The 25,892-nt window shown below is 41.2% G+C and overlaps 1 protein-coding gene across 11 annotated transcripts in view; it reads left to right on the top strand.

The window, feature by feature from the left end:
* Positions 1 to 25,892, top strand: part of BRSK2 (BR serine/threonine kinase 2) — a 303,357-nt gene that overhangs the window by 127,451 nt on the left and 150,014 nt on the right. For all 11 annotated transcript variants that reach the window (XM_015631404.2, XM_033515384.1, XM_015631407.2 and 8 more), the window contains exon 2: positions 22,691 to 22,785. In XM_015631404.2, the coding sequence (XP_015486890.1) occupies positions 22,691 to 22,785 (95 nt within the window). The remainder of the gene's footprint in view (positions 1 to 22,690; positions 22,786 to 25,892) is intronic.

Raw genomic sequence — 25,892 nt, 5'->3', positions numbered from 1 at the left:
AGAGCATCCAGAGTACAACTTGGGCAAAGGCAGTTGTGTCAGAGTGTAGTGGGGAGGCCTGGAGCTGTTAGAGGTTTGCATTTCTAGAGGCTGGAAGGAAGATGTTTAGGGACAGGAGACAGAAAAATCCAGTCTCTCCAAAGGAAGCACAGATGTGCAGCCCCCAGTTAACAACAAGGGAAAAGGAAGTTTGTGACTCCTGGACCATTTTTCACGCTTTTCACTGTGAAAACTCTTTTCCTAGCTGCTTCTTCTACCTATTCACTGGCTTTATTATTTAGGCACTTTTATACAGAAAACACTGAGCTTGGTAGACTGACCAAAAGATGTTGAGTGCTACTGAAGCCTTTTAGCTGAGTTTGCCTGAAGGGAAGATTTCCTGCCAGTGTGATTTCCATGGACTGGACATAGATTTAGTGATGCTTCTTTAGTATGATATGCAGATCAAATGGAGCACTCTTAAGTTACTTTAATATCTGGCAGTCTTTCCTGGTACTTGACAAGTAGGAGGACATTGCCAGAAATGTAGGTATTTTTTTCTTTCAGGGTTTTGTTGCTATTGTTGGCGGGCTTTGTTTTTCTGTTTTTTAGAGTAAACATTTTGTTAAACTCAGGGGAAATTTGAGAACTGATGGAGAATTAGATGTTATCCAGAATACTGAAATGCTAGAAGCATAACATTGGTTTTGAGGGTAACCCCCACCAGCAAATTTTATTAGAAGTAGAAAGTTCGACTCATGGTTATTGTTTTGGTTTAGTTTTGTTTTAAAGATTCTCTCTTATAACGCTTCCTTTCAAATGCTGTTCATTGAGTAGAACTCAATGTTTATTTTGTTTATTTTTTCAGCAAATACACATGGATCTGGACTGAATTCTGCTTTCTGAAACCTAGAGAGAGAACCTCTCTTCTATAGCAATTCAGAATGTCTGGTGATTTACTCAGTAGTGTATCTTACCTTACGGGCCTTAGGTTCATCTAGCTTGCACTCAAGGTGTTGTTTGTGCCCAATCCTAATAAAATTCTCAGGGGTCCTGTCCAATTTTGACAGATTTGAGACAGAGCTACTGGGCTGAAACACTTCACAGCAGGGACCTGATTCCTTCCATGAAGCCAGATGCTGTTGAAGTCAGTGGAGAAGGCTCCTAATTCATAAAGGACTTTGAATATGACAGCTTATACTAAAGAAGTGGCTTAATGAAGGGAAACCCTGCATAAAACTGGTACAAAGCTCTGAGCTCAGTCATATGCCTTGGGGCCCATTAAGAAACCACTTTATGAACAGCTGCAGCTACTTTCATTAGGACCATGTCATTAAAACTTCATGGTACCTCAGAGTTGAGACAGGTGGCATGGATAGTTCAGATTTTTACATCAGCCAATGAGAAATCAGTCTATCTACTTTAAAGAGACCTAGGGTTGGGGGGACAGATGACTGGAATGCTCAAAAGCCAAAGAATCTCCCCCAAACCTTTCCCTGAAATGAGGATTACTGAAAATGACACAAGGGGGTCAGAAGCACACCGTTATTAGTGTTATAATTTTGATATGAAAATCATTGTGAGGGAACAGGAAAACCCATGGCACAGTCTTTGAATAGATTCAGTGCTGCTCTTCTGCAAACTCGGAGTTATTCTTGCTTTACGCTGGTGTAATGGATAGCATCTCATGGTCCTTACTGCCTCATGTTTGGTTGCAGTTCTGGTGAAAATCACACTGTGGTAAACAGCCTTTAGAGCTGTGGTTTGCAGCTTGGTTGAGATGAGATGTTTGTGTAGCTGTAGGATTTCCTGCAACAGCACAAAAAATATGATTTTTCTTTTTTCTTTTTAATTTGGTAAAAGTTGAGTTTCCTGTGGTGTGCAACTGTCATGAAGACTAACATGAGCTTGTGTGTAGTAGAGTAATTTTTGTTTGCATAATGTGATGGGTTTTTGATTTGCATAATCTTTTGTGTGTGTGTATGCACTTCATATCCTTCAGAGAAGGCTTAGAGCTTAACTGTCTCCAGCAAAGGGATCCCAGTCATTAATTGGTGATGCTTTTCTGCTCTGTAGACTGAAATGTATATCCTTGGGATGTTTTAAAATTCGAAATAAGCTTAAAATTAATCTGTAGACTAAGCAATAGGAGGTAGAGGTCTAAAAGTGGATTTCCCATTCTGTAAGTGAATGAAATATATGCACTTTTTAGGCCCTTGGCTTTCTCAGCTGGTTAAAATCTTTGGCATAGTTTCTTTCCACTCAGAAGATATCAACTTGTCAGGCAGTGCAGTGATAGTCTGTGTTCTCAGATGACTGCAGTCCTTCCTTGCTAGTACTGATTTAACCCATAAGTAGTTCCACTAATCTCAGTTAGTTTTATCCTTGTTCATGTGCTTTTAACCAAGATCAGATAATTTATTTTTTTCACTTGCATCTGTTTTATTTATTGACTTGAACTCACTTGTTCTACTGCTGTTGGTATCTCCAACATAAATGCATAGGTTACAAAGGTTGATACATGCTTCAATACATAGCTATAAATTCTAGTGTGCTGTTTGGAAAGGAAATTGCTGATTTCCTGGTATGATGGGGAAGGACTTCTGATACAGACAATAGGAATAAATGGTAAAGGACAAGTGACAAGAACATTTGCTGTCATAATAACTCGCACAGCATGGTTGTGGTTTATGTAACTGGGGATCTCAGAGTTGTGTCTGAAGGACAAAGGAATGTTTCTGTCTCACAGTGGCATGTGCTCAGAGATGCTGGCCACCACAGACTAACTGCTCTTTTGTGAAATACACATTTATTTTTAAGAGGTGACTTTGAAGCAAAATCACTGAAGTAAATAATCCATCAAGTAAAGCAATTAAAAATGGCACATGTAGTATTAGACCAGACTTAGCCATGTGCAGTCTGCCTGTTACCTGAGTTTGAAAGGAGAGTAACTTGCCTAAGAGAAGGTATAAATTTTTGCAAAAAGGGATACATGTGCTTACTCCATTTACTGACCCACTCTAGTATGAAAGGGCATCGTACATTCAGAGGGAAGTGTTATGCAAAGATTGAATTATGAACTTGGGGGGGACATGTTACAAGTGTGGAGCCGTCACTGGGAATTGATGGGCTCTCCACGTCTGCTGCTGTACCAGACTTAGAAATGGCAAGGTCAGCAAATTATCTTTCCTGCACAGTTCTGAGGAGAAAGAAAAGGAGCCTTTATGGAAACACCTTTGAAGTACTTCTGACATTTCCCCAACCCCAGTACATTAATCCTTAGTATTTCTGTGTGGCAGATTTATAGTACCAGAGGAAAAAACAAAGACATAGGAAGATTGAGGCCCGAATTCATAAAGACTTTGGGGTAATTAGGTCTGTGTTGACTGATGCACTTGAATGAGTGTTCCCAAAGGACAGTTTCTGTGAGTTTCAATTGTATGTAGAACTACAACACGACCCTGTCCATAGATTAAAGTTGCTAAGTTATTTTTTCTCTGCTTTATTAACTGCCTTACGTACTGAACTACCCATCCTTCATGTAAACAGGCACTTAATATTAGTAAGATTCACTGACATTTTCACTGGTGCTGAGGATCACCCAGCTAATCAGGCTGTGAGACTGCAAGGATGCATGGAGAAATTTTAGTTTTCTGCCTGTGTGGAACCCATCAGCATTTTGCATGTTCTGAGGGTACATGCTACTGCCTTCCAGTCCCTAAGTGATGATTAACAGAGAACTCAGTGGTGGAAAAATCTCTCTAAATTTGAAGAACCAACAATTTTTAAATGATTCCCTGAAGCTTAGTAGTTTCACAAACAAATTAACCTCTTATAAACACCTACAGGAAAAACACCCAAGCTCCTTAATTACAAAAGTTGCCTCTGCATTCAAAATCTGTTCTTTGTTTTGCTGTCAGGCCTCATTTCCACCAAGGGATCTCTTTTCTAAGGCCAGCAGGACTGCTGTGATACAGGAGATAAACGTATATGACAATGGATCTGAAGGGGCAGAGCCCTGTCTTGACATTGACACCGATAATGGCATTATTGGGAGTTAGTGTTCAGGTTGACTGTTTCTTGGGAAAGATGTCATATGGCATTTTTGTGGTGGGAACAATAAGTATCCCCGAGCAACATTTACATTTGCCATTTTAACCTTTTCAATTAATGCTTCTAATTCCTTTTGGCACTATTTTCAGCAGCTTCAAGACAGATGTGTAAGGAAAGAGATTCTACATATGTTGAAGGGTATGTCAGCTGGTCACCTTGGTAGAGATCATTGGCAGGTGTGGTCCTTCAAGTCATTGCTGTTTGTAGCTAGAAAACCAGTTCTATTCACATATGTTTGTGAAGGGTGCCAAAATTTTACCTTCTCTCTTTGGAGTACTTAAACACTTAAGCCAGTGGTTGAAATGGAAATCTGGTATTCCTATATGAGAGAAAATTTTTTAAAAGATATTTTAGCTATGAAACTTGCATTCTTTGCATCTGATATGCACAAAAAGTACAGATATAAATGTTTGATGTTGTGAGTCGTGGCATTAGTTAAGGCATAGAGTTGTACACCAGTAATTACAAACATTAATTATAAAGGAGAACTGGATTATGACTTTGGGTGCCCTCATTAGGAGGGTACAGTGTGTAAGTAGTCCTGAGAGGCTTTGTTAATTGGAGAAAACTTGTTTCATAGCATCTTCCTTGCCTTTTTCATCAGGAGGTAGTAATTGACTACTGCTTATACAAATACCAAATGAAACACTGCTGCTGTAGGTCAGAGTTGCTATTCGGTGAGAGAAATCAATGTTGTTTTTCTCCAGCCTTTCCTACCTTTTGCTTTATCCTGCTTCACTTTTACTTTCCTGGACTTGGTTTGGAAAGTCCATGTGGAGGTGTGGGTGTGCATCCTGGGATGCTTCATCAAAGACTCCCTTGCAGGACCTAATGGTCACAGGGGGCTGCTTCTCAAGGATGACGTATACGTCTGGCAGCCACTGACCACTGTCCCTGTTTCCTTGGGAACACTTGGGAGCACAGCCATAGATGCTCACACAGACACCTGTGACACTGGACAGATAGATTAGGTGCAGTCACCTTGCAACCAGGAGGCCTTTGCACTTCAGGAAACTCCTATAACTCTTCTGTTTCTTAAAGGAAAGTAACCACGGGCTCTCTTGAACTCTCTAAGTTGTCTCTGTGTGCAGCTAATTATTTTGAGAGTGAAACGGCACCTTTGAAGCATGTCCATGAAATACATAATTAAAGTATCTTGTGTTCAATCATACTGTTGGACAGCTAATTGAAAATCACATTGTGTCTCCATAATGAGTTAAATAATAAATGCATTTGTGCACCGGTGGAATGACTCGTCCCATAGTCTTTTCCCCCCTTTAATTGCTACGATGCCAACTGGCAGAGGAGGACCACGTGCTGGGCTGTCCTTGATCAGCAAATCCAGCACACACAGACCTACTGTTGGGGACTCCCATGAGTTCAAATGAATGAGGCACTGAAGGATGGGACTGCTGCTTCCAATAATTAATGTACAGATGTGTAAGTCAGGCAGAACGTGTTGGGTTTCCTGCTGTCTAGGAAGTCAGTGGTTAGCACAGCACCTGCCTGGGCTTAAGAAATGGGTAGAGCATATATAATTATGATGAGGAATGAGATGTATGGTTGTGGGCTGTGTCTGCCCATAGGGTCATGCCATTCAATACCCTCTGTGATGCCCAGTTAGCTCTGATAGAGCAGAGTCACTGCAGAGCAGCTGCAATTTCAGGAAGGAAGAGTCTGGGGCTTACCAAAGTCCAGGTAGCATCTCCAGCTCTTGCAAGCAGTGAATTGTCCTCAGCTGGTCTCTTGGGAATCCTGGTCTCAAGAAGTATTAATGGCAAGGAGTACATCCCTCTTAGTCATATCCCTTGGTATTTTTTAATCTTTCAGTATCTATCCTGCTCTCTGTGGTAGGAGAAGTGCTGTGCTATGTTTTATCACCATGCCATGAACATATTTCTTAGAAGGTAAGAGCACAGGAAGAATTCCTTTGCCCTCCTCTCTACCATATGTTGTACATTTGTGAAAGACAGACATACCCTGATTGGTAAAATAATTGGTTTGCTTATCTTTCTTCCTGAGGTTTATAGACAGACAAGATTTAGTGTATTATGCCATACAATTATTTGTGGAATCTAAGGTTGCTAGAGAAGAAAATCAATTTGATAAACGTAAATGAGGAGAATTCCAGGCTGGTCCTGTCCTATGAAATGCACTGATGGCAATTGCCATAGAAAGGAGGACTCTAGGATGTCACTTCTTAGAAGATTCAGAGCTGGACCAGTGCTCAGCTACAATGGTTCTTATGCTCTTATTTTTATAATGATGACTTGCATGATCTCCTTCTCATCACAGCAAGAACAGTTTTTCAGCTTACAGGGTCATTCATTTGGCAGTAGAAATGCCTTGGAAGAACTAGTTATTTCAGGTTAGCATTTACACATATGTATGTTCCTGAATATGCTCTTTCTGTGAAATAAATTAAATATCTTTCTCAGCCTACAGTCATGTAACCAATCATAGCTTTCCTCTTTAACTCTTGTACTTTCTGACATCTAAAAACATGTCATGGTGCATTACTGCTAGGGAGACAAAGACAAGTAAGGAAGTCTGCTGATGCTGCTTTTTACATTTAAAATCATGCAACATATCCAGGGGTTTAGGATGCATTTTCTCAGGAGGTTCTTATGACCCGAGTTCCCTGCTGTTTATATTTTGCAGTCACAGTCTTCTAATTACATTGCCACAGTTTTGGGAAAGGTTATAGTTGCTTCAACTAGCTTCAAACCTTGCACTGCAAAATTATATTCTGCTGCTGCTGCTAGTGCCTGACAAAGATCTGGCTTCCAAACAAAGGCAAGAGGACAGAATGAAGCAGCAGAGCCTGAAGAGATAGAATATTGTCTGTGTGATTAAAGCTCTTTTAGGGTATGGTCTGTAATGGGGAAGAAAAAGCATGATCTCCACTGATCTGCATTTTAAACGATGTTGAGGATTAGCAGAGGGGCAGCAGATGCACCTATTGAGCTGTAAAGGAAGGGATTCAAAGCTGTACCATGCAGATGGAGACGATTGTACTGCACCTCCCCGCATGTGCCAGTCGCTGCTCCTGCTGCTCTGCAGAGCGGCACTTCCAGCCCGTGCTTGTCCCAGCACACAGCACCCTGAGTGTGCCCCAGCCCCACTGCCCAGCTCTGCACCACACCAGGGGACACAGACTGAGCCCTGGCAGCCCTGCTGCTGCTGCTGCTGCTGCTGCTGCTGCTGCTGGGGACATCCTGATACGGGCACCAGTGTTGGGAACATCCCTCCCTAACGCAGCCCGCGTAACCCCTTCCATCTGAACAGCTTGGTCGGTCACTGCTGCCTACCATTTTGCTACAGAGCCATCCCTTTCCTACAGCAGAGTAAAACGCTTGCTGAGAGGAGAGAGATTTGCCTTCATGGTTTTTTCTGTTCTTTCTTTGCTTCCGGGAATCAGCATCCTTTCTCCTATCTAAAACACAGCGTTGCAATTTTGTTATTGCTGTTTACATTAAAAGGATCATAAATTTGAAGGCCCTTTCAGAAAATTTGTACATTCACATATAATATAGAAAGCACGCCATTTTTGCTCTCAGATTTTTTGCCATAAGTCAGAAACAGGTCTCATGGCACAAATAGAATTATTATCCTTTTATACTCCTGTAGCAGGGGATAGGTATGAGGTTTGTCTGGAATTTTATAAAAATGACGGTCTACTGGCCAGATTTTTAATTCTTTAATTAATTAATTTAATTAACATGCCAGTTCTAGCATATAGTTTGCATTTTAAAATGCATTCTTGGTGGGTTTGTGGCTTTTTTGCAGCCTTCTCCCACCAACTTAAGACGTGACTGTGGCATGTGCTTGGTTTCCAGCCGTGCCACAGGGTTTCCATGTAACCTTCAGCAAGTTGTCCAGTTCCTTAACACCTAAAGTCCTTATCTTCTAACAGAGAAATAGCATGTAATTAGGTGTACTCTGTGACTGCCTCATCTGTTTAGATCATAACCTTCTACCCCAAGACAGGGCCGAGCACCTATTATATCTTGTATGCATTATGTTTATCGGAGCCCTAGTCTTGAGTTGAGTCTTCCAATATAATCAACAGTAACAATTCCATGGGGCTCTTCTTCATGTATTTCTGTGTTACGTTACGTATTTTCTCTTCAAAAATAATTTTCTCTGTAGCCCTGAAATACGTTCATGAGGCTTGAGAAAAAATACTGGAGAAGACTATTTTCTGCTACATTCTATCCTTATTTGTCAGAAAGCTGGGCTTTTCCAAGAGCAGCGAGGATACTACCTCATGCTTCAATTCTTACATGTGGACAGGAGAGAGGGGGCAAATTCCTCTACATATGGAAACATGACTATCTTTTTTGCTTCTTGGTTAGCGTGGATTCTACCTTGTTTTAGTAGCTGCAGCACTTTGTACAGTTCTCTGGTTTTGTCTTAAAGCTGGAGCCCATCTCAAGTACTGATGTAATTCCTTCTGTTCTCCCGTCTTGAAGAGTTCCCACATTCAACAGCAGATTAGGAAAAGTGAATCTCAAACCACACAGCAAGGCTCTAGATACCAATTAGGTGCACAAGTGGTGAGGACCCTGCTGAGGAGGTAGGGCTCTTGTTAAGCTCTGACGTGGGGCTTATCTCACAGCTGTGAGGAGAATTATTATCTGACAAACAGATTTGATGAATTTATGTAATTTATATTTAAATCAAGGCAATTTAAATCGTGTCTTTTATTATGGTTTGAATCAGCAAGGGCAAAATCTTGATTTCATTTATTGATTCCATCCTTATTTGTCATTTGTACATTTTAGATATTTTCCTCAAGAAAGGTTCAATTTCAAGTTGATGGCCATCCGGTTATGATTTGCAAAATAAATTTAGCATTTCTCTTCTGTGGTTAGGAAGACATTCTTTTCCACTGCCCACTCATGGAAGTCATAATGTAGTTAATGTGCATTTACTTCCATCCTTTCTTGAATTTTTTTTTGCCGCTTTATAGACCGGTGACTGGCATTTTCTGTTCACTGTAGATGGACATATATTCTTTATAGGCCATTTGCATCAACCTCTATTTGGCTTGAAAATTGAAGTGAAATGAAATATAATTTATTATCCAGATTATTCCATTGAAAAATAAACACAAAGTTTAAAAGATTTTAAAAGAGTTTGTTTTGACCAGGTATGACAGCATGTGAGGTGCCCCTAGGCAGGCACTGTGCAGAGCTCTTTCTGCTTCCCAGGACGCATCACTGCTCACCTGACAATTTCTGGGCTCTGGAAAACAGGCTCTGTTGTGCTGGGATCCTCCTCACTTGGAATTAGAATGAGACGAAGCAGATCTTAAAGCCAGGTCTCTGGAGGAGAAAGTCTCAGCTTTGGTTATGTGGATTGTTGCTTTTCTTCCACAGTGGCTCTTCCCTGCTCTGTGGGAAGAATTAGAGAACAGTTTGTATGGATGGGCTTCTTTGGAGGGCCAAGGAGCCAGTGGGAAGGTTGGGGTGGGAAGGAGAAGTCTTGTTTCACACATCCAGACAATAAAAGCATGAATTCACCACACAGTGGCCCACCCACAGCATTGTCTGCAGTCAGAGAAGAAGCATGTGAAGTTTTCCTTAAGTTATAACTTATCCAATGATGTCTCTTACAGGTCTCCTAAGAATGAGCTGTGGTATGGCTGAAGAAAAACAACCAGCTCATTCACACCTTTCCTTATGTTTTTCTCACTCTCTTTTTGTTGCACAGCTTCTGGTTTTGTTTTCTTTGGATTATCTTGTACTAACTAGAAAATATTAGGGGACAGTTTCTCTTGTAGAAAGAGAAGGAAGAATGTATAAAGCAGGAAGAATTACTTAAAGTAATTTAGATAATATTATTTAAAACTGCTGAAAAGAAGCATTGTTGTTCCAGTAAATATCCTTGAAATACTCTGAAAGTGTTCTTTGCTCACTAATACCTACAGAGAATGGAAGAAAGCCACTGAATGAACCAAATTGAATTAACTGTATTTTTGAGACCAAAACCAGTAGGACCAGGTGGTTGTGCTGCCATCCAGGGGTACTTGGGCTGGAGAACTGAGCAGGCAGGACTGTCACAGAAATGCAGAGTCCTGTACTTGGTAAGGAATAACCAAGGGATCAGTACACACAGGGGAGCAGCCAGCTGGAAGGCAGATCTGCACAGAAGGACCTCAAGGTCCTGGCAGACAACAAGCTGACCATAAGCCAGCCAGGCACTGGTGTACCAAAGCTGGGAAACAGTATCCTGGGCTGCGGGATCAATTGAATTGAGGGAAATGAGCCTCTTCCTCTGCTCGAGCTCACAACTGGAGAGCTACATCCAGTTCTGAGCCTCCACAAGAGCAAGAAACATGGACTTCCTGAACCCAGGATAGGGCCACAAACATGGAGAAATTGCGGCTTCTTTTGGAAGATTAGAGCTGGGACTATTTGGTTTGTTGATAAAGCTCGAGGACATCTCATCAATGTGGATAAATACCTGTTGTGAGGGAATAAAGAGGGAGCTGATTCTTCTCAGTAGTGGCCACTGATAGGACAAGAAACAATGGGCACAAATTAAAACAGAAGTTATCTAAATACAAAAAACACTTTTTCTGCTGTGACGGTGATCAAACAATGGAACAGGAATCCAAGGAGGTTATGGAGTCTTCTTCTGTGGAGATACCCAAAATCCAGCGGGACATGTTCTTGGACAGCGTGCTCTAGCTGTCCCTGCTTGAGCAGGGGCTTTGACTTGCTCATTTCTAGAGGTCCCTCACAGCACAATTCTGTGATACTGTAACTAACAAATTCTAGATTTGTTTTTTCCTTCTCAGCAGCTAGCACAAATCAGAACATCATGCTTAGGAAAGGCCTCATTTATTTCTTTAACTCTGTTGTTAAATACCTGGACGTCTGCTGCCCTGATTTTCTTTATGCTGTTTCCAGTGCACTGCCACCAAGTGCAAGTCTGGACATTCCTCGTATTCATTCACCTGGTTGCCTCTGTGGTTTCAGAAGGCACCTTCTCTTCCCACTTCAGCTGTATGTACTTTTCACAGCAACACTCACATACAGCTGAAGAGGAAGGTTTTCAGAAGAGTACACTGCAAAGAGAGACAAAGGTTTTCAAAATAACCTTTATTTAGACTTCTTCATGTAGTTATTAGTGGGATTTACAGTTGATGCTCTGGGATGAGGGATTCTCCATTGTATTAAACAACTTGTAATCACACAAAAGCCACAGATTTTCCTTAATTCCCTTTAATATGACCTGAGGGGAGCACCTCTGCTCCTTCTCAGAAGGGAAGTTAGCTTCTCTCTCTAAGAAGTAAGCTTTTATTTCTGTGTTTTTCTATCTCCTGGAGCTTGCAGGGGCTTGTGTCCCTGTGAAATAGAAGGGAAGAGGTAAAAGTCTTGTATGTGCAAGTAAAAATGGTCCCTCAGGAAACTTAGACCAGGTGCTTCTGCAGCTGAAACCTGTGGGACTGTATCTGCTGCAGCCTCTGCTGTTGGTAGAGCTCACAGTACCCACATGCCTTCATGCACTCCTGTTTCTAATGTGTGCAGCCAGTCTGCTTGTGCAGGAAGCCTCTCTGACCTGGCTGGAACTCAGGAAGCAGATCCTGTGCATATGGCAGGGCTGCTCCACCATTTTGTGACATTTCACAGGTCACTGCAGCTCACAGTGTTTCCCAAACAGGTTTTGTTTGTCCATCTGACCAAACCAGGCTCATTGGTTTGTGTACTGAGGTACCAGAATTAGGCTGTCCAGCTCTGAAGACTGAGGCTTTTCTATATTCAGCCTTTGTTAGAGTTTCTGATTCTCTTCTAAAAGTCTTTTTCCATTCTGGCTGAGAGGGGTTTTTTTTAATTCTCACCCTAATAAAATTTGGACTGCAACTTCTAACTCTTGGTTTTAAGCATAGATGAGGGTCACACCCAGTGTTCCTGTGGATATTTGTCCTGCCAGGTCTACAGACTATTCAGCTGCTGATTTTTGTGTTTAGGGAGAAACACTTCATACCCAACCCTGTGCAACTTGGCCATGGCCCGAATGTGCGGGTGGCCTGACCCTGCAGTACGAGTAAAGGATATCATAGCAGTTTGTAGTTGCTTAGGAGCTCATAATGGAAAGCCAAAGAACTAAAGTGCATGTAATGTTCGTAAAGACAAAAGAGTATTTTCTGTGCTCTGTACAGCCAGTATCCCTCAAGGCCAGAGGCTTTTCAGGTAGTGATACATGATTTGTCTAATGCCATTATTGCTGGCTAGTGCTGTATTATTTTAGCTTGTTTATCCCTTGTGTATGTTGGGACACTGAACAGGCACAGCAGTCTCAATTATTTCTGAGCTGCCTTCTCTTCTGAGCGTGAGCGACTCTGAGTCAACACTGAGTTCCTCTGTGGCCATTGTTTGTAGCCTGTGCTGTGTTGTGTCACCTCCTTGGAGAGGTTGGCAGGGCTGCTGCTGCTGTTCTCGGTCACAGTGAACTGGGAATAATTCCAAGGAAGCCAGTGGGGTCACAGTAACGTACAAAGGGGGGAAACTGGGTCCCCATGTGGGAGTGTTGTTTTAGAGGGATGATATTTTAACTTTTTACAAACTCAGGTTTGTAGCCTGGAGGGATAAGCTGCTTATTGGTTGTTTGCTGATTTCTACGTACTTGTCCAGGCTTAAAACTTGTCATCCTTCTTAAGGTGAATCTTTTGATTGAACCTCCCAAAGTCTTCTGATGCTTCTTGATAAATGTGTGGAGCCAAGCAATCAGAGAAAAAATGTGGAACTCAGTTGACTTCTAGAAAATTCATCGACTCTTTTCTTTATTATGGCTCTGAATCAATGTTTGTGGGGAAACACTTTATTCTGATACTGAGAAAATACCAGTCTGATTAAAGGCAGAACCACTGCCTTTGTAGGGAAGTGGTGCAGTGAAAGGTGTGGAAGATTAAAGAATAACTGTGCCTGCAGATTTATTCTGCCTGAGTGATAGTTAACACATACAGGCAGTTGTCCACTTTGGTAACCATGGAGAACAGCTGATTCTGGAATAAGGTCTTCTCCAGCCAGATCTTTAGCACTTCAGAGTCATTGTCTGCAGCAACACCTATTAGAATAAGCCAGGATTATATAGCTCTAAGCTGCTGCTGAACAAACTGATCTGCAATTTCCTAAAACATATGAGCCTTTGCATTGACTTCAGAAGGCTTTAGATCATACCCATGGAATTCTTCCAGAAGAGAAAAATTCACTGTGAGATCTTCCAGCAGCCCAGGCTGGAGATGTTGCACAGGAATCCTAGAGAAGAAGTATGACACAAAGATGTGTTTTGACAGCACAGGTCTCATCCTTTTTTAATCACTGGTTCCTGCCCGAGTTTGAAATTGATGTCGTATTTCAGGGCATACTTAGCCTCAGCCATTGTGGTATGAATTCCATGTGATGAAACTGGGTATCAGAAGGTGGGTTGTAATGTTCCAGTTTATCTAACCACCTTCCTTTCGTGAGGAAATTAAATTCACTTTATTTTCTTTCTTTTTATTGTGGAGGCACAGCTGACTGTGCTCTGTAGGTATTGCATTGTTTCTCGTACCTAAAATTAATGAGGTGCTTGGGCCTTTTTATGTTTTGAATATGATGCCCTTCTTTCCTCTCTTTGTAGGGAACATAGTGAACCAGCTGTAGTGTACTTTGTACAGCATAAGCAGACAGCTCCTGTTCTTCGCAGTGGAGGAGTCAATAAATCCTTTCAGCTCCATCCTGTGACTTTAGCCATTATTCTCAAATTAAAGGAAATACTTTTTAAAGTTTGTTCAGTTTGGGGTTTTTTAATATCCCTGTTTCTGTTTGTTATAATTATAATAGTCTCATTTTTCTTACCTTTTATTCTGTTACTCTTTTGCTGTGACTTTTCCTGTTTGTAAATCAGAATTCAGTTTCCAGATGGTCTTTCTTCCTGTTGTCCTAAACCAGAGGCTTGGAGTTTCTCATATCCAGTATAATTAAGAAAATGTGCTGTTTCCTACACTTTTTGCAGTGACCATGTGCTCACAGATCTGGACTGGCCATGGCATCTGTTGTCTTTTACAAAGAGAAAGGAGAGAATAAGGTACACAGAAGGAGACTGCAGCTGGCAGGTGAACTGCAGGACAAATGGGTAAAACTGTGGAGGGCATTACTGCAGGAGGCATAAGGAACTAGAGACTGTGCAAATAGAGGTGTGGGAAGGAATTGCAGATATTATAACACTGCAGGAGTGTGGAAGTAGGATGTCCATGGATGGGGTGAGTTGGGTCTGGAGGAGGATCCAGAGTTTTGTGGTGGATAATGAAATTCAGGGTGTGGATCTGCAAGTGGTCAGCCTCTGTTAGTTCTACTGGATACAGACCAATTTGTCCTTGGAAAAATACCAGTATCTGTAGAACAACGTATGCAGTGGCTATTCAATGCATTTCTCATCTGTGTATGGGCCTTACTGCTATCAATAAGCCCTTCTGGAATTCCTGGGAGCTGCCTGTGCTCGTGGCTTGTTGTTTGGCCCCTTGTCCAAGGCATGGGTGCAAGTGTGGTTAATCCAATCACTTCTCGAGCCCTTACTGAAGGGCAGCATATCTGCACTCAGTGAAAATCCTGTTAGGAATCTGTCAGAGGGTGATTAAGAGATGTCAGAGGGCAGAGTAAGCTGCATCAGCACTGAGCTGGGTAGATGAAGTGTTCTGTGGTGAGCCTAATCTTGTGAAGAGCATGACCTCTGTCTGCTGTATAAAGGTTTTGCATGGTAACCCCCCTTTTTAATTATATTTTTAATATACATATAACCTAGCTGAAACAATCTTGGCTGATAGGAGGGTCAAAAGTGGGTGAGGACTTTGAGATGGAGCGTGGAAAGGTGTGGTAAGGAAGGGGAGATGTGAGAAATTAGCATAGAAAATGGGATTAACGTCAGCTAAAAGTACATGTAAAGAACAGTTTATCTGCTGTTTCCCCTCCTCCTTCCTCACCCTCTCTTTCTCTGCTGCTCACTATTCCCTCCTTATTAGTGCATCAGTGCTTCTCAGTAGATCACTGGACCAAATGGAGATGTTGTGGCTCATTACCCAGATGTTACCTAATTACTGCAACATGTTTTGCAAAAGATATCATAGGCAGGATAGACAGACTTCTGCTGGCTTCCTGCTATACCTGAAAAATGGCTGTCTTTGGTCATCTCCTGACAAAGGGTTAATGAAGTCTGATGGGGAACATGGCTCTCATCATTCCTCAAGAGGAGCTTTACAAGGAGATGTACAGCTCTTGGAAAGAGGAAAAAAAAAGCTTCTGACTAGGAAAGTTGTGAGTGAAAGCAGAGTTTTTCCCAATACCCATCCAGAGATGTAAAAAGATTTGGGCTTTTTTCAGTTAATGCATCAGTGGAAAGATCTGTTGTATTTTAATTTGTCTTTTGAATTTGTAAACAATGGAACCACTCTTCTCTTTCCCTGTGTGCAGGGGCTGGGGGTGCTGCCCTGACACTTCCAGATGTCCACATTGGAGGCTGAAGTCTGCACTTCTCCCGTGGCAGCAAAACTTAGTCTCCCAAGCATTTTTATACAGGAACAAGACTTGATCTGAAATAGGAACTCAGCCCATAGACATCACAAGCTGCTGATAGGTTCCAGGGGACTTGAAGAGTTTGTTAGAGTTTGGCAGATGAAATAGAGGTATTTTGCAAAAGCAGCATACAGTGTGCCAATGAATGTTCATGTCCTGGTTCCTTGAGGGGGGCTCTTTAGCTATGTGGGTGTGTCTGGTGAGGTGGGAAAGAGAGCACATCGAAAGGGCTCAACACTCACATTCTTTGCTCTATTCAGGGGGCATAAAGGTTTTCTGAGAAGTATTGATTTATGAAATATTGCAAGAAAGAGACCAAGATAGAAATCAATAGAGGTGATGTTGGTTCTGTGTGTTTTGATCCTGTTTGATCCTGCTGAGCTTGGAGGATGATCCTGCCATAATCTCTGAGGCATCCAGTATAAAACCTGCTCCTGCTGAGCTGCTGTGTGTGTGTATATATATCTGTATGTGTTTGTGTCTCTTGTTCCCTAATATCAGGTATGTGGATCCAGTCACATCTGAGCTGATGCATTGTTCTCACCAATCTCTGAGCTTAGGAGTGTGTCCCTCTGGCTGGCCAAGCCAGCGCATGTTTGACAGTGCTCATAGCTCAGGACAGTAAATCTGGGCTGTGGCAATTTAGTGTGCAGCTCTCCTGTGCTCTGAGCTGAGGCGTGTGGATCTCAGACTGATGAACCTCTCTTTCCATGTTCCTGCTGAGCATCTGAACTCTGGCTTTAGTCCTACCATAATTACAGTTTATGCAGTTTAAAAACAGTTAATGCATGAGTCCTCAGAACAGCTTTTTAGCACTAGAATATATCTTCTGTAGAAGATCCCATAATCAAAATATTTCATTACCAACCTGGGCAGCTTCATCCCCATCCTTTTAGATTTCTAGATTTCTCCTATACCTCCTTTTCCCATTATGCAATTATAAATTGATACCATGTAATTTGTGTGTCACTTGATATAAGTCTCTGTTTATTTGAAATGCAATAATTAGAGATAACAATTGCTATAGAAAAATAAACATCTCTTCAGTGAGAAGACTGAGTAATTAAGGGCAATTATTGGTTTCTGTAAGAAGGATGCTCAGTAAAGAAGTTCTTTCCAGTGCAGCTAAGAGTAGTATAAGATGTGCATCACTGGAGACCCAAAATCTGTGCTTTTAAAGAATTGGGATGTGAATATGGAAGCTAATTATAAGAAATTATCTGGAGGTTTCTTTCCAGATTATATTTAGAATGCAGTTTTCCTGGTTGTAATATGTGAAACTTGGATAGGATTTATATCCCTTTCCAACATTCTTTGTAAGGATTAATCAGTTAATCCTTCTACAGCTCTTGCAAGGTAAGTAAGTACGTGTTATTATCCTTATTTTACGGCTATGGAAATCATGTTGCTGTGGGCCAAATTTTAATCCATTTTCCACTGTTGCAGATCTAAAGCAACTTCACTGCAGTCAGCAGAGTTAGACACTGTAACTGAACTGATTTAACCCTAATTGAAACTGCAGTGTTTGTGAAGATAACTGTGGAGAATAAAGAGGAGGAATATTACATTTTAAGATTGTCCTCCACCCTGCTTGAGATGTATTAATGCTTTTGTTTGCTCTAAGGGTTGATTTTCTGGACTGCTATCCTTGAGGTTTTGCAGGTCTTGCAAATGTTAGTGCATGTAGTTTTCAGGAATAGACATCCATAAATTATTTTAAGGTTTTACACCAGCATCTTCCAATTTGTGGGGATAAATTAAATTATTTGTATATAAAGAGCATATTTACAAAGTTCATGTGCAGCAATAATATATACCCATCAAGCCTTTTTTGAAAGACAGTGTACTTGAGTTTGTAAGCCTAGAACTTTTGTTCCTCTTCTAATCCAGATAGTTTCTTACCAGTACTTGAGCCCTGAAGTAAACCACATATGTTTTTGTTTTGCAGTGCCTAGATTAACATTTGCAGAGTATTCATTGACTTGAATTAATTGGCAATTAGCTAACTCAAGTTTAAAAAGGAGTGATATTTCTCTCTAGACATTCCTTTAATTGCTCATCCAGCCAAAATAGACACTTCTGGCCAGAGCAGGGCTTTCCGCTCGGATTTTTTAAGGTTTTTGACAATGTGCTCTGAAGTGAAGAGCAAGCAACATGTGTGTGCAGATGATCTTCTGAAATTGGTGCCTAGTTTTCCCACTACAGAAATTTATTTTAGGCTGGTTTTATTTTGAAAGAAAACAAAAGAGTTCCATTTACCAGTGAAAAAAACCATACGTGTTAAATATAGCAAATGCACCTTTACTTCATTGAGTAGTTATTCTCCTTGTGGTTAAAAATCAGGATAACAAGTTACTTGTGTTTAACATTTCTGAAAGACTGGGAACATCATTAACAATGAATATACCATAAATGCTGTATTTAAACAACCATGGTGTTTCATTATTTATTACTGTCTCGCTCAAAATAAGAATTTGTTTCAGATTAGTGTTTTTGGCAGACTTCAGATTTGGATAGTACTGAAAACATTCTTTCTTGTTCCTAGAATGTTTCTTTCTCCAACAAAGAGTTGTAATAACAGGATCATTAGTAATATGCTACTTTTTCCACAACTGTAAAGTGCATATCAAATAGCACTAGCTCCAAACTCTTAATGCTTTATTCAGTCTCTGCTAGAGAAAATTGCTACACAAAATGCAAGGCAAAAGTAAATGAGTCTCTTCTGAAATCCTGTCCTTGGCTGAAAAGTCCTGAAGGTGATTGCCAGTTGCAATATCAGGCACTTGGCTGTGGTCATGGATTCACAGTAAATATATTGTCTCAGCTGGAGAGAAGCTTTTGTTTCTCCATCCCCACAGAATATTCTTCTTGAGTAAAAGAAGAATCTTCTCTGTACTGCTTCAGGACGGGCTGTCCACCTTTCCAGCTGATCTAAATCTGTCCCTTGCTCATCACATAAGCTTCTGTCCTTTTCAAAAACTATCTGGATATCTGTAAGCATCCACTGAGTGGGAGTTTGCCAGCAAAAAAAATGCTCAGGCATGGCTATTAGCAGGTCACTGCTGCATTGAGCTATGTCAGGCCTGTACACTTCCCTTTGCTCTTCTTCCTTCAGTGGTATCTTTTTGTTATCTGGGGTTTCTCATGGTCGTTGGTTCCCAAACTGCGGCTTTTAATTATGATGAAAAGTCTGTGTTAACTTACACATCCCCTTGCTTTCCAGTGTGTTCACATTTTCTTTACTCCCCAACCTGCAATTATAGGCCTGGTTCTGATGCAGTTCAGTGGCTAAGATCAAAAGCAGCCCAATGTTTGCAGTTCACTGGATGCAACAACTGATTTGAAAGCCCCAGGATGTGAGTGTCCAGAGTCCCCAGGAGTGACCTGTAGATGGAGATCTGAGGTGTGCCTGAAGCAGTGAGCGTGTGGCAGCTGTGTGGGTGGTTGAGAGAAACTTCAAGCAGTTGATTCCCACAGCATCTTAGATTTTCTGTCAGGACAGACCAGAGTTAACTTTAGCAGTCACAAAGGTTACTTGCCTGCATTTGAGGGGTTAATTACTCATGAAGCAGACAAGTTCAAGCTCTATTTGTTGCCTGGCAGACTTACTGTAAGGCAAATTGGTGCAAAATATCCTTGCAGCAGCAGCTGTGTTTGTTTTCCTTCGCAGAAGACACAGTACCTGTGCTGGCCTGACTGTATAGATAAGCTTTACAAATAAGTACATAACTTATTGATAAATTTGTATTGGAGGAGGATTTATATAGTTTTGAAGTGCTCGTTAACAGCTGCATATACAGAAGAGGAAAAAATGAGAAGTGCACCATCTTTTCCACAAACCTGTAAACACACCTTGGACACTTGATTCCAAGCAGGCATTTCTGCCACTTCCATTATTTCAGTTACACCTCAGCAGTTTATTCACATAGTTGCTTCTCTCTAAGGTCTATTATTATATAGATAATTAATACATCTTCAATGGTTTGTGTTCTCTGTGTCAGTGAAAGGGCTCCTTAAGAACCAGAAACCCATAGGATCTCAAATCCACATTTAAGTCATCTCAGTAGTTACACCATTGACTGAAATTACAGGACAGAAACAGAAGTCCTGAGGACAAACCCTTCCTGCCTCAGCTCAATTAGGCTTTCTTAATAGTAGCAGGAGAGGAGGGTGTTACCCATAGATGGACTTACCAAGAGGAATATTTTTATTTTTTTTCTTGCTTACACTGGCATACAAATGTCAAAAGGAAGTGACCATGGGAGAAGGGAGGAAGCAAGGCATAGCAACATGTTTTATTTTTATCCTAAAATTACATTCAGTGAATTTAGTACAGTGAAAAGTGCTGTCTTGGGCTGTTCAGAGGGTTGTCTAAAATTTCTATCTCCACAAAACAGACAGCAATGACATTGCATTTCTTTTCTTGATTTTTAAAATGTAAATCAGGAGAAGAGAAAAGATGCATTAAATCTCACATATGTTTTCTCATTCTGTCCTTTGATACCATGGCATAAATCAAGAATGACTTCTTGAGGTTAATGAAATTAATTCAATATAAAATCAGTCTGATTCAGTACGAGTTTTATTTTTGCAGTGTTTGGTGTCTTCTGACAGTTGGTTAACTTTTTATTGGAGTAAATGGAATAGTTTAATCTTAGTTTTTGAGTTTCTGTGGTAGGTAAATAGCTACAAGGACAGAGGACACTGAAGATACCCAGCTTTCTGTCCCAGAAATTCATGGTTAAACCCTTCTAAGGGCTCAATGACAGGGTGCTTCAAGGAGGACAAAAGAAAAGTAGTTTACAAATCAGCCAAATTCAGTCCGACAGATGTCTTGATTTGGGAGCAACAAGACTTGAAATCAAACCCTGGAGTGTGAGATATCAGAAGTCTGTTATATCATTAGTGAAGAACCAGTTACAGAGCAGATGTTTCTCATCCTTATTGACCTCTGAAAATAATTGGTCTGTGCCACGTTACAGTACAACATGATGTCACGGATCCTGGAAGTCTAAGAGACTGAGCTAGAAGTTCTGCTGAGATTTGAAATTGTAACTAAGAGCAATGTAAAAAGTGCTGTCATTGTGCTGCAAGGGTGATGTAAGGCTGTGGTTTGTCCTAGGAGCAGGAAGGAAGCAATCAGCACAGATTGAAGCAGTGCACGCTTTCAACAGGGTGGTGCCAAGTAGCCTCTATCCAAACACAGAACAAAGCCAAAGGGAAGAAGCATAAGTAAGGCTGCAGGTGCTCTGAACAGTGAACATAAAGCCAGAAGTACTTTGGTTAATATTACAAATTGAATGGAAAAAATTCAGACAGAGAAGTGAGTGTGGTTGGACATCACAGCATCTGGCCCCAGCTCTGCTTCTCGGTTGCTTCAGGCAGAGGACACGCTATTGCTATACACAGTTTCAAATGGATTTGTCAGTGCACTGCATTCTTAATTTTTGTGACTTGTTTATGTCATGGCTGAAAGTGAGGATGTCAGCATTTAAGCAGATGAGACTGAGAAATTATGTGACTGGAAATATCCAGAACACTTGAGCATGCCAATAAAAGAGATGTGACTGGAAGCAAGTTGGGAGTTTATTTCTCCACATAATAGCTGGTGATTAATAATTCCAAATTTATGATTGACTGCTTAGCAAAAGGATGGACAAATACCTGCAGAAGACTGTTGAAGTCCCTGATGAAGCTCAGGAACTCTAGTTCACTTAATTGGGCCCAGTTTATAGTGAGGCAATAACCTAATTGTCCCTCAGTAAGATGTGTGAAGTCTTGTGTTCAGCATTTCACTGGACTGAAAATTTGTTGTGTTGAAATTCCACATAAAGCAAGGTGTTTGGCTTTGTGGTTTGCATTAGGGGATGGGGTTGGCTTCTTAACTGCAACCTAGCTTAGGAGCTGGGAACTAAATATTTTTCCTGCTGTTTGATGTCATTGTTTATAAATGCTCTGCAAAACACAGCAGGTCTTAGTGACACTGGGGAGGTGCCATTTCTTTTTTAGTTCAGTTATAACTGAATTATGCTAAATGGCAATTTGGCATGTAGTGTATGGAATGGGATGGTATCCAGCCCATCAGGTGTTGTGCTGAAGGTCCATGTTAGACAAGAGTAAAACCTGAAGCAAACAAGATCTCACTTGAATAACCTATGAAGTACAACTTCTCTGGCTACAAATTTTCTTAATGGCAGTAGAGTTGAGAGCTCAAGGGACCATCTTAAACTCACTTGCGGGAGGTATCTCAATGTACCTTCATGTAAGTCACCAGACTTAGATGAAAATTTTGCAGAATATGATGGCTCATGTATGCTACTTACCTCTTTCTTTTAAGTCCTGGTGTTCCCTATTTTGATGATAGTTCAGACATCCTAATCCTGTCAGAGATATCACCATCCTTTTGCCAACATCTTATTTGAGGACAAGAATATAGTAAATAATACCAAATAAGAACTTAGAATTGTAGCAGTGTATGCTGATTTCCTCCATACCACCGTGGCATTCATCACAGTATTAAATTTTTCCAGCAGGGTAACTTAAAATAGTAGGGGAAGCCATAATTAAGTGTCTTTTTATTGTGATCATGGAAACTTTGGAAAGAGCTAGAGAAACATAGAAGCCATGTCTACACTGCAAACATGTGGCCACCTAGTTTTGTTAATTTCCAAGCTTTTGTTGATGTCAGGTGCCAGCAAAAAAACTTAGTCCAGTGCGGTTCAATTGCCAGAACTTCTTACTGGCAGAACACACTTCGGGTGGTGAGAGCTGCACTGCAGTGCTTCAACAAAACCACAGTTCTCGTGGCAGAAACTGCAGGAGCATCAGTGATGTTGGTGGCTTCACTGCCAAATGGTCACAATGTGGGCTGAAGGGTCTTCTTTACTCACAAGACCTTTTCTGGATGGAGGAGGTGCTAATGGGAATTTTTTTTGCCTATAAGCTGCCAACAGCTGGATGGTGTTGTAAAAGTAAAAACCTAGACAACTAACCTCTAACCAGTTCTTCCTTTCTATTTTGCTTTGTTTCTCCTGCAGGGCTTGTGAAGTTGGGTGTTCACTGTGTCACGTGTCAGAAGGTCGCGATAAAAATTGTCAACAGAGAGAAGCTCAGTGAGTCGGTGCTAATGAAGGTAATTTTCTAATAGAAGATTTAAAAAAAAAGATTAAGTTCCTGGCTCCGTGTCTTCTGTTCCATGCAAAATTAATATCTTTAATTATGTATAACAAACATCCCTGTCAGTACTAGGATTATGCAGAGCATAATAACAATAATTTAGTTATGGGGGAGGCGAGGGCAGCTGAAATGAAATGGGAGAATGCCTGTGCTTTGTGCACAAAATAAACAGTCAGCTGCAGAGTTGTTGCTTCTCTGCTGAGACCAATATATGTTGGGCACCTGACTTTCACCACTACAACAGTGTCATTGTGGTACATTGCAGGTTGAGGTGTACAAATGTCAATATAAAGAGATTTAACAGGGGCTGGTGGATCTGTTACTTGAATACTCCTACTGCTTGCTCTGCTGCATGTGTTCTCTATGATCTGATGTTCCAGGGTCCACGACTGCTTAAAGCTGTTGTAATTCAGTTTACAGTCCACAGAGCTGTGCCATTGGAAGCCATCAAAGTGTTCGTCCCAATGGTCTCAATGACTGTTAGCGTTCAGAAGAGCTTAGTTTGTTTTTTACCTAGCCTTGTGATTCTCCTCACATGAATGTCATTGATTGATCTTGGAAACCTAAAAATAAAATAAATGTATGCATAGCAGTTTATTCATGTGATTTGGTGACTAGAGAAGCTAAATTCAGCTTGATGGGAAGGAACACAACTGCACTGCAATCAACAGAATTCCGTCACGCTGTCACCTGCAAATTACACTAACAGGTTTGCATGCAGTGTTGAGCACTTTATTGAGGTGACTTCCCTATATAAGCACACAGAGCTTCTCTGTATAAGCTCATCTTTATACTCCTGTTTCCCATATCAACTTCTGTGTCAGCTGTTTCCAGCACAAGTAAGTACAGCAGCCATACTCAGAGCAGAAAGAAAATGGAGTGTAAGCTAATATGCAGTCAGTGAATGTTACACAAAAAATAAAAGTTTTTATTTTTTCAGACAAGGCTTCTGAAAGTTTATACTCAATTGTAACATGTTCAGACTTTTCCTTTCTGGTATTTCATTGATGTATTCCCTCTCCTGCAGTACTGTGGATTCAAACAGACTTCTAATATAGACCAAAAGTTAGAAAGTGAAATAGGTAAGAAAACTTTTTGTAAATGGTGAAATCTGAATGGGACACTAAGCACTGAATATATTCTGGAGCAAAATAATAGGAATAATTCTAAAAAACTTGATAATTTTCTTTGGTGAGAGAAACTGCCTGGTATTTATAGAAAACACTTTATTTACCTCACTGATTTTCAGAGTAGGAGGCAAATCACTTAGCATAGCAAAGCGATCTCTCTGCTTTAGCTGTGTTACATTACCTCGGCTGTAGTATGAAATCTGAGTAGTGAAACTGTGTTAGGCCCTTGTTTACACAGGCACATGCTGGAGCATGCCACATTTTCTGTAAGGTTTTGCAGCATCTTTCGCAGGAGGAAATTACATGTTGCTTTGTGGTTCTCATTTTCAGACTCTTCTTTGTGAGATTTTCTCTTTCAAGGATTCTGTTCTCTGTGCTCAGGAGGTTGGAATAACAGATGGGACTGGAGTGGTTTGCCCAGTTCTTACATAAATTCAGTAACCAGATATCTTTTCAGGAATGCCCTGTGCCTGGTGGTCACAGGCAGGGCCTGAGACTTCTAAGTGAATTTAGAATACTGTTAGCCAGTTTAATCCAGTCTGGCTGGAGGGGAAAAGTGCTTGCAGCTTTTGGCAATCCCAGTGTGACCATTGTGAAGCATCCAGCTGACAGCTTGCTGTATGTAGCCAACAGCCACAGGGAGATAGCCAACAGTGAGGCCAAGTCATTGTGGTGTGGTGGCATTCCTACTTTGCAAGTCTTCCCACCAGCTTATCAGTTCCAGCGACTTTCTTTGCCAGTGGGCTGTGCAGAGCAGCCCCCAGAGCCAAATGATTCAAGACCACAGCTACTCTTCCAAGCCAGGCCCAGATTGATGGATTTTGCTTTAATCCTTCCTTGGACAGAAAAGCTGGATCTGACAAACGTGCACACCTGCCACATGAATCTGAAACTATGGCCATTTATCCTACAGCATAAGGAAAAAGTCTGCTCATGGTCCTTTCAACATCTAAAGTGACAGGCAGAAGCATATACAGCAGGCTGCTTTCTTTGTCATCATTATTCTATTTTGACTTGCTTCTTGTACCCTTCATTTCTCCAGTGTTTTTGCAGTGTTTTATTCTGTATGTTCAGTGAACTGTCCCTTCTCTCTGCAGCTGCTCTTCATCTGAGCTGTGCAGAATTGAGAGGCATTTGGTAAAGTGCTTTCTAATCATAACGTTGTAGTATCGATATTTCTGGAGAGAAGAATTTGGAATTCAAGCATCTGGTCTCAATTAGCAGAACTGCTGCTATGGAGATGGAACACGATGCAGCACAGGCTGCAGTGAATGTATCATCCAGGCACTCGCTGCCCTGTCAGGGGATGGGGCTGCTCAGTGCACACACAGCCTTTTGCTTTGTCATGCCTGACTTGCTAAACGCAGGCTGGGGAGCAGTGTTCCTTCTCCAGCTCCAGCTTGGGCCTGTCTGGGATCCTGGCTTTGGGGCAAAGCTACATATGTAATTTCACAGTTGAGGGAAAGGGTTGGTTCTGTTCTCGCTCCTGCCTTCCCTCAACTGGTAAAAGCTTCACTGGGTTTCTTCAGCAGTACTGTGGAAACCCAGCTGATGTGGAGACCTGTGTCCCACAGTACTTCTAGCTTGCTCTAGCACAAATTGGCAGGAAAGGTTTCAGAAAGCAGTGTGCTATAGGCAGTGTCTTGAGATTGAAATGTGGTTCATTAATTTCCCTGAATTACATCTGGATCACTGACAGGGAAATTAGGCCCAGAATACCAGAGTTGTCTATAAAGCAGTAAGGTTTCCTGAGCAGCCAGGTTCAATACTGATGGTTGCATCTTCAGTATCAGTGCAAATGTTTGGAGTTTATGACTTCAGAATATAAAGGTTAAAGCAAATCTTTCCTCTGATATGGCAAACATAGTTGGAAACACCGAGGTGTCTCATGGGATATACTAAGAAGAGTTCTTTCTCCTCTGTACTGACTTAC

This window comes from Parus major, chromosome 5 (assembly GCF_001522545.3).
Source record: "Parus major isolate Abel chromosome 5, Parus_major1.1, whole genome shotgun sequence".
NCBI lineage: Eukaryota > Metazoa > Chordata > Aves > Passeriformes > Paridae > Parus > Parus major.
Note: the sequence above shows the minus strand (reverse complement) of the source record. Positions and strands in the feature narration are given on the sequence as shown.